Here is a 9,401-nt window from a genome sequence, read left to right as displayed (position 1 = left end):
GCTATGGTAAAAAAAGTATTTTTTGACCTTCCTGTATATGTGTGTGTCTTAGATCTCCTCCTTAAGGACAAGCACAGAGGCTGTCATTGCCCCATTCCTCCCATCTGGAGCAGGCCCGTCATACTGATGCTGTATTTGCCCACACACTGGGTGGATTTAACAGATAACCATCTGGTGCCATTGGTTGGTGAGAGGGGGTAAAGAGCTTAGCGGAAGCCGTAATTCAACGATATGTTTACATGGCCACCTTGAGACCGAAAAGAATGTTGCGGATCTCCCACTGTGCTGTAAACACTTGCATCCCGGTGGTTTTGCACACACAGCAGGTCTCTCCTGGCCATACTTTCCCTCAACTTGTCTCCAATTCGCTAGCTTTCAGCTCCCCATGTGCGACAAGTCTTAAAGGGCAACGGATCACCCAATACTCCGAAATCTGTGATTAATGTTAACTGGACTTGCCACTAGAGAGTTCATGGAGGAATGCATCATCGCCATCCATGGCGGTAAACACTTTAGCCATGACCTTCCACTGTTGATTGGTCTTGGACGTCAGCCGCGTGTTTTGTTAGCAGGCAGAGCAGAACTTGTTTTTGTGTGTGTGTGTGTGTGTGTGTGTGTGTGTGTGTGTGTATGTGTGTGTGTGAGAGAGCAGTCACTGGATGACTGCAGAGCTGGCCGTCTGGAAGAACGTGACGGCGCACTGGGCCTCAGGACTCATGGAGCGTGAGTCAACAGTGAAAGGGCCGTGCAGACATTTTCACATGGCGATGATTTGCTTTCCAAGAGCCTCTGTGAGCATCAAGATAATTGAATCTTTGAAAATGGAAATAAAATAAGTAAATGGACAGGAATCAGTCTTAGACTCATATTTCGATCTTATGGCACGTGGCTATGCAGAACACTGATTATTTTTGGTGTTTGGGTTTGACATGTGAATCCAGTGTATTTGGGTTTTATCAAAATCTTTGAACTATAGTGGGGGCAAAACAATAACACAATATGCTGCAGGAAAAGTTTTCTCTTTTTGGTAAAATTGTAAGACGTAGCATTAGTGTTACAAATAACATTCTAATTTACAAAAAAGAATAATATTTTTCATCAACACATAGTAAAATGTGATCTTCCACATGCTAATTTAAAAGTGGACTACGTTCTGATTAAATTAAAAAAATTAAAAAATGTTTTTTAATCCCACAAACAATCAGGGTATTATTTTCCCCCTCTTCATTTACAATATGTCAATATGCCTGTATGCATATACTGCAACAGAGATGGGAGGGGAGCAGTGAATTTAACATAATGTCCACATGAACACTTTAAATAACATGCATGTGGTGGACAGCTCATTGGAAATGTTGTGGATTTATCTCCTTAAACCAACGCAAGTCAAGTGCGTCCTCACGTAAAAAGGTAATTTCCTGTGTAATTTACTCATGACACTAGGTGGCATCAAATTACTGCAGTTAGGATCTGCTGCCTCTGTGTCTGTTTCGCTCCTCGTGAGGAGCTCATAAAAGCTAAAGCTATATATTCAGCGTATATGACCGAATCACTGCATATACCGGAGTCAAAAAGCGAGAGAATGAGAAGAGAAGATGACTCCCAAAAAGAGCCGGGAAATAGGAAGCTGAGAACTTTGCAGAGCACTCAGCTATTACAGTATCAACAGAAACCCAACTGGAGCCCGAATCTCCTCGCGTTAGCCACGCCCACCCCTCTCCAAACAACGACGTCACAGCCAGTGACGCGCGGACGCACCACTCTCTTCCTCCGTCCCGGGAGCAAAGCATCATCAAAATCATCAAACCGTCGCTTCCACTCTCTCCTCCGTTGTCTTTTTAATGTAACTCCTGACTGACCGGCAGAACAAGGAGCGTCTGGGAAGCCTGGATCCGGCGACATCCCCTCTGATGAAGGCTCTGCTCGCACGGTGATCTTGTGTAAAGCTGGACACACTGGACAGAAAGGATCAGATCACACAGATATATATTTTGGGGACAACATTACAGTCCTCCGTGGATTTTTGGCTCTGTGTTGTCTGTCTTTATTTCCCCCGCTGTGGATGTTACAGTGCATTATCTCGCTCTGAATGACGCTTTTATTTTTTTCGGATTTCCACGGCGCCGAAGCTGTTTCTGGGTGACTGCCGACTCTTTACTTGTGAAGTCGCGCGTTATAATTACATTGCCGTCAACTTATGAGCTCCATTCATGTATTTTTTCAGGCATAATTTGTATTTAATTGTGTCAAACAATGCGGCGGTTTTCTTGAACGCGTGTTAGTAATTCGTGAGGACAAATAGTGCGCGTTAATTACAGCGTAAAAAGAGGGAAAGTTGGGTGCTCAAAGTTTTGCAGACTGTCGATATGGCTATGGTGGCATGGAGAAACACCGAGGGCGTCGGGGACACTCAGGGGACCCTCTCCTCCCCACTGTCCCAGGTCGCATCTCTCTCTCTGCCCGCGGAACTGTCGGGACACATGAACCCGGTGTCCTCTCTGGAAATACCCCAGGCAGCATCAGCAGCAGCAGCAGCAGCAGCACACCAGGGCGCACCGCCGCCCAATCCGTCCAGCACCACCGCCGCCAACAACAACAACAACACCTCCTCTTCGTCCTCCTCTTCCTCGTCCATGGACAAGCAGCAGAGCCAGCACATCGAGTGCATCGTGTGCGGGGACAAATCCAGCGGGAAGCACTACGGACAGTTCACGTGCGAGGGATGTAAGAGCTTCTTTAAACGCAGCGTCAGGAGGAACCTGTCCTACACCTGCAGGGCCAACAGGAACTGTCCCGTAGACCAGCACCACCGCAACCAGTGCCAGTACTGTCGCCTCAAGAAATGCCTGAAAGTCGGCATGAGGAGGGAAGGTACGGGCTGGCGTACTCCTGTTGTTGCTATCGGTATTATCCCATCGTATTATCCACCACTACACGGTTTAGGACACAAATTCACTTAATGCTCTCTATTTATCAAGATCATTTAGATTGACCACATGGCTGTAAGGTGCTATAAATGTCGTGCGTCGCTACATGCGTGTAGCGCAGCTGATGTCTCCATAATTCATTCCAGGTCACAGTCTGTGTTGCCTTTGTCTTCTCAGTGATCCTGGAGAGAGATATATTTTTTCCGCCCATACTAATCATATCAGACTATTTATGTCAGCCAGGCTACCAGTCTCCATGCTAGCCTTCGTATATAGCCAGCTGTGCTGTTAGAGAGAGATTAATGTTACCGTTAACCTAGCATCTTGTAGCATGACTGTTGTTGCTATTCGCTCGCTGCATGTCCGTCCTGCGTGGCCATTGTGTGGCTCAGACAGACCGAAGCGGCTTTACATGTCACATGGTTAAATTCGACAGTATGTTTGCTACATTTTGGTTACATTTTGATGTTTTATTTCGTGTTATTTGTGTTTTTAGAGTGCATGATGTTTTTGGTCGATTATGTGTGGACTGTGCGCGCACGCGCGTGTGTGTGTGCGCTCTTATTTACTGTAATCTATGGTGGTCGTACAGTCCAAACAGCCTGTGTAGCTTAGCGTTACCGCTTCCCAAAAATAAATGAAGGACATTTGAGAGTTTTAACAGTTTTATTGTACATTTTCAATATAGTTGAATATAGTTTTTTAGCACCAACAATTTAGGAGGAAAAACAAAGGCCCTGCAGCAGTAGGCTGCTATCAAAGTGGGTTCAAGCGAAGTAACTCGCCAGAAAGTAACATTCGGTTAAATTCATATTGGAGGACGTGATTTAAGGCGAAAATAAATTTAAACCATTTGAAATGAGGTAGCCTATACGATTCACAAACAGGAACTCTCGCGCGATATTATCTCGCAGGTCGTGGCCTAGAAATAGGCTTCACGAGCGAGCTGAATGTGACGTTTCTTTCCAGGAGCTGTCCAAAACATTTATTCACGTTTATTTGTGAGGAGCTAGTCCACCATATTGACCGCAAACATGAATTATAAATGATTAAGAGAATAGTTTATGTTTATAATGGGTTTTATTGTTCCGACATCGCTGCTGTCGTTTCATTGTTTTTTTTCTTCATGTAAATGCCATCTGTGTTGTATTAATCGCCTTCTAGCCTGATTTGACATTTCTGCTGTTTCTCTTTGCAGCTGTCCAGAGGGGCAGGCTTCCCACGCAGTCTTACCACGGCCAGTTTGCGCTGACAAACGGAGACCCCCTTCAGTGTCATTCCTATCTATCGGGATACATCTCTCTGCTGCTGCGGGCCGAGCCCTACCCGACCTCCAGGTTCGGCTCCCAGTGCCTGCAGAGCAACAACATCATGGGCATAGAGAACATCTGTGAGCTCGCGGCCCGGATGCTCTTCAGCGCCGTGGAGTGGGCCCGCAACATCCCTTTCTTCCCGGACCTGCAGGTGACGGACCAGGTGGCCCTGCTCCGCCTCACGTGGAGCGAACTGTTCGTGCTGAACGCCGCCCAGTGCTCCATGCCCGTCCACGTCGCGCCGCTGCTCGCCGCTGCTGGCCTGCACGCCTCCCCGATGTCCGCGGACCGGGTGGTGGCCTTCATGGACCACATCCGGGTCTTCCAGGAGCAGGTGGAGAAGCTCAAGGTGCTGCACGTGGACTCGGCGGAGTACAGCTGCATTAAGGCCATCGTTCTGTTCACCACAGGTAAACGCGCTTTCTCTGCACGCAAACATGGATGCACGGACGGCTGAAACGTGTTTGTAGCATCAGCCTCCATCTTTGTGACTGTGAAGTGTGTGCAGTGGTTGTGGTGTAGTAAATAACACGATATAAAGTCAAACAAGTATGAACAAAAAATAATCTGTTAAAGTTTAAAAAATCTGAAAAATACCAACAACACATCACTTTAGACCGCAGATTTTTAAGAAAGGTGTTACTTACCGTATAATAGATCGTCTTATTTGAACGGACATGACCATGAATTCGGCCAAAATATATAGCTTAATATAAATATGATAATGATGACGTCTGAGCATTAAAGCTATATTTAAAAACCTCAAAATATAATTTCACACAAATTGTTCGTTTTCTAAGAAAATCATGGACGCACTGTTCCAGAGCACCAATTAAATGTGTATTTTGGTGAAATGCGCAAAAATAAAAATGAAATGGAATATTTTGAGATAAAGTTTATGTTCCGTTAAAGATAGGGTATGGTAAGGGTTCATTTAAGGTATTTTTAATTTAGTGTAAAAAAACAAAAGAAGAAGAAAAGAAAAACAACGTGTTAGTTGCACAACATTTTGACTTTTTTTCCTGCAAATTTCAATTTGATCAGAACTCTGACCTCCAGAATCATGATACAACCAAAAGAGAAAGAAAGAAAAGAAACACTTTTGTTTCTATTTGAAAAGTCTTTTCATCCTATAACTTCATCATATAATGTATTTGCTTTGTGACCTATGACCTCATACGGTTGTCAGCCCTTAAAGGAACATCGTTGACTTTATCAGTACATGAAGTGAATTCTTAATGTTATTATATGATTTTAAAAAACCTGTACGTTTTTGTGTGTTTCCAAACTGCATGAGCCCTGCAGCCCCTGAGAAATAAAACACTCAGTAGCCTATGCAAATAAAAACAGGGCTGAGCGTTTACCTTTTGATAGCATGCAGGCTAACATTTTATTCCATTGTTGCTTCACATAAAATATGCATCAGCAATTAAATAGACAGTTTTATCGTATTGACCATGTTGGTTTTTTATTTAAGTCCCAATATAATTAACGGAAATTAATTTGTAGGCTTTACATTATTTATTATTTATCAAATAATGAATAAAAATAATCAAGTGTAGGAAAAATATTTGAAATTGATAAAAACTCTTCAAACATGAATTACGAAATTATAAATGTTAATAGATGATTTTATTTGTAGTCTACTTTTAAATAGTTAGAACTTTGAATTTTGCCGTACCGGCAACGACCTTTACCGAAATATGTGAAGCTGTGGGCTCGAGCCTTTTAATAACGGTCAGAATGGTGTTTGACGGCTGGGTCATTACCAGTATCAAAAGGATGAGTAGCAGCCGAGTAGAAAAGAAAAAAAGGTCTCCTGTGTAGATCTATTTTAGTCCCCATGAGCACATCTGAACACGTGTCTTTCAAACTGGGACACAGAACCCGTTCTTTAACCCCTGCTGCCATCCGGCCTGCAGCGTTACAGTACAAACAGAGGGATCTGCTGCGTAGAAACACGACACAGGATGTGACCCTGCGCCTGTGCTCTCATACATATCAATACACTTTCCTTATTTCTTCTTCTGAACAACATTTTTTGGGGGGATTTGATGGGAGCAATAGCGCCATCATTAATCCCTGACGGCACAACCATATTATCTTTAATCTACTCCAAGCTGCTGTGTTTTTACCCCAGCTGGTTTTACTGATTAGGCTACGTTATGTGTTACCTGCTGTCCTGATCTGTTACTATGGCACCCAGATTTACTCAGATCTGCTTATTATAAGATAATAAACTCGTTCAAGCCAGCCAAAAGCACAAAAGCTAATTTGTCTGCAATCTTGCCCGTTGCTTTAACACCGTAAATAGTTTCAAGTGGAAAACAATACCGTCCACGAGTAAAACGTAATGATTTCTGTCAGAAAATATAATAGTTTGTTGTGTTTTTTTGCCTCGTGATGGTCACAGTTGACCTACGCTACATCAACCACTCATTTGTTCTGTCCTCCCCGTGCTGCTGTGTGTTGTAGTCACTCCCGACTGACAAAGTTGGCAAAATACCTGCGACATTAAACCATTTTTTGCCGTTCATTTTGATTTCCTGGTTGCACCTCTGGTCCTAAACTGCTTCTTCTCCTGCCTGTTTTTTTTTGTTTTGTCTCGCTGTCGTTCTCTCTGTCTGTAGATGCTTGTGGTCTGTCGGACGTGACGCATGTGGAAGGTCTGCAGGAGAAATCCCAGTGTGCTTTAGAGGAGTATGTGAGGAGCCAGTATCCCAACCAGCCTAACAGGTTTGGGAAGCTGCTGCTCCGCTTGCCTTCCCTCCGCACCGTCTCTTCCTCTGTCATAGAGCAGCTTTTCTTCATCCGTCTTGTGGGGAAAACGCCCATAGAAACTCTGATAAGGGACATGCTGCTGTCCGGGAGCAGCTTCAACTGGCCGTACATGCCTATTCAATAGAGGGGAGAGCTACAGCGGTGCTTCGAAGGTCAGGAAAGGTCCCACACCTCAAATCAAGTCATGTCAGTGTGGCGTGAAATCGCTGTTTTGCTTTGAACAAGGGGGGGAAAAAACTGCCAGTGGAATGAGATAACTACAGGTATTTCAAATGTAAGAAAAATATCTGAATTCATAATTTTCTTATAAAGTACCAACTGCCATTTCCTCGAGGAGTTATCTGTCTTTATGCTGCATTGTGTCCCTATGTGTCTAGAAAGGGCCCTGAAATGAATGAACCTTTTTGCCAACGTTACGATTTGTCCCCACAGGCAGAATGTTTTTCACTTGTTCGAGGAGAAACAACTTTTTGAAATGACTGGCTATGACGGACTTTTATTTTTTATTTTTTGCAGCGTGGTGACCACCCAGTCTATGGTTTTGGGATAACAAACGATATTTATTGGACTCTGTGTGTATATTTATCGTGCTTGTAAATGATGTTTCGGCTCCTTTTTTAAAATGTTTTACGTATTTTTGCCCCGGCCAGTGAGAAAAACTGCAGGGATTGTCTTGTGTTGATCTTTTGTTTTGTTTTGTTGTAGTTTTTTTTGTTTTCATACCTTCCAGACATGGCACTTTGGACTTAAAGGAACATTTAAGAAAGATTTAACACAGGCGTTTGAAACCCATTGTCAACTGACTTTAACCTATTTGCTCAACTGTGTACAGACCGAAGGGTGAGATTGATGCTCTGTTTTAGTTACTTTGGAGTCTTATTCTGTTTGCATTGTCGACATACAAAGGATGAAAAGACAAAGAGCAAAGAAATATTTGGAAAATGCACTTCTCATGATCAGTGTTAGGCTGCGCCAAGTAATGCATTACTCCTTTCATAGGTAATATCATTACTTTCTGACGTTTGTATTTCCTTAAATATTTTTAGTTAATAGTTCCTTAATATTTTCCATGTCTACTCTTTTTACCCTCTAAAAACAATTAAAAAAACAGTTTTTCATGTTTATTTCTCATGCAATTAGTGAATTTCGACATTTCTCAGCTTAAATGAGAGATGATGACAAGAAGCTAAACGTGAGATAGCTGTACGTTAATCCGACATTTTCATACTGAGAGGGGTCAAAGGGGGTTAAGATCTTATTCAACTTGTTACAAAGAAAAGTCATGACTTACTTCACTGGATTAACGATAAATGCATTTCCAAACACGAAATGAAACGGCTTCATTTATGTTTCCAGGTCTTTTTTATGCTGACTGTCTCAGAGAGATTTAAAGAGCTGGAGCAATGTATACTGTAACTACAGCCTCTTAATGGGATACATGAACTGAATCCCAGCTCAATTAACAAATCTATTTCATTATTATTCATGCATATATGAGCCCAGGCCACTTAAAGGCACAATAAACCACTGCAGGGTATTGCTGAACCGAAAGTGTGTGTGAATGTGCGTGCGTGTGTGTGTGTGTATTTGTATTTGTATTTCCTTCTTTGACAACCACTCTGATGTACTGTGAAAGCATATTGGTTAACATATTGGTACCGTATTAAATTATAACTCAAGATTTATAAATAAAGTGTATTTGGTTTATTTTGCCATTTCAATTCTATGTTGTTTTTGACAGTGTATGAGCAAGAGTTTGTAAGTGTGGCCGTAATATTGTCACTTACCAGACGTTTAAATCAGACAAGCTCCTTCCATATTGACAGGCCTGGTATATGATTGTGCCTTATTTGAAGATCTGCTGCAGGAAAACATTTCATTCCTCTGCAGTTATGCACTGCAGCTTGATCAGGGAGTCAACCGACTGAAACATATTTAGAACGTTGACAAAATGCACAGCGCATGCACGCTTATCCCTGAGATGTATTTATTTAATTTCAAAGCAGCTGCTCACTCTTTCAACAATCGTTGGACTAAATTGATTCTTTGCATATTAATTAAAATGTATAAAAAAACAATGAAACAACCATCAAAAACATGCAAAATGTATATGTTCTCATATAGGGAGTAATCCAGAAATACACAAACAGGAAACCATAACCTCCAGTTATACAATGCCAAATGTATTTTCTGCTAAATTTAACCAGTTTCGACATGCTTGTCACTCAGTTAACACCTCTTAACAAACAGGCTTTTTTTTTGTTATCAAGCATGGTGTTCATTCTTAAAGGTGGTTAAACTGCATAAGACAAGAGAGCAGAAGGAAAACGGAATTATAATAATGTCTGTGTTGCCAGATTGAGGAGGACAGAGGGGATTA

The 9,401-nt window shown here is 42.3% G+C and overlaps 1 protein-coding gene across 2 annotated transcripts; it reads left to right on the top strand.

Annotated features, from left to right (window-relative positions):
* Positions 1 to 2,366: 2,366 nt before the first annotated feature.
* On the top strand, positions 2,367 to 7,145 carry LOC306787241 (nuclear receptor subfamily 2 group F member 1-B-like; the record flags this gene model as incomplete). 2 transcript variants are annotated; one of them, XM_079282335.1, is made up of 3 exons in its annotated part: positions 2,367 to 2,871; positions 4,126 to 4,650; positions 6,871 to 7,145. In XM_079282335.1, the coding sequence occupies 3 exons, from the start codon at positions 2,367 to 2,369 to the stop codon at positions 7,143 to 7,145; spliced, it is 1,305 nt and encodes a 434-aa protein (XP_079138461.1). The 2 variants fall into 2 exon arrangements, with proteins under 2 accessions (XP_079138461.1, XP_079138460.1); XM_079282334.1 differs by having other exon boundaries at positions 2,367 to 2,904.
* Positions 7,146 to 9,401: the final 2,256 nt, after the last annotated feature.

This window comes from Melanostigma gelatinosum (assembly GCF_949748355.1).
Source record: "Melanostigma gelatinosum genome assembly, chromosome: 2".
Lineage (NCBI taxonomy): Eukaryota > Metazoa > Chordata > Actinopteri > Perciformes > Zoarcidae > Melanostigma > Melanostigma gelatinosum.
The sequence above is the reverse complement of the archived record's forward strand: the minus strand, read 5'-3'. Positions and strand labels throughout refer to the sequence as shown.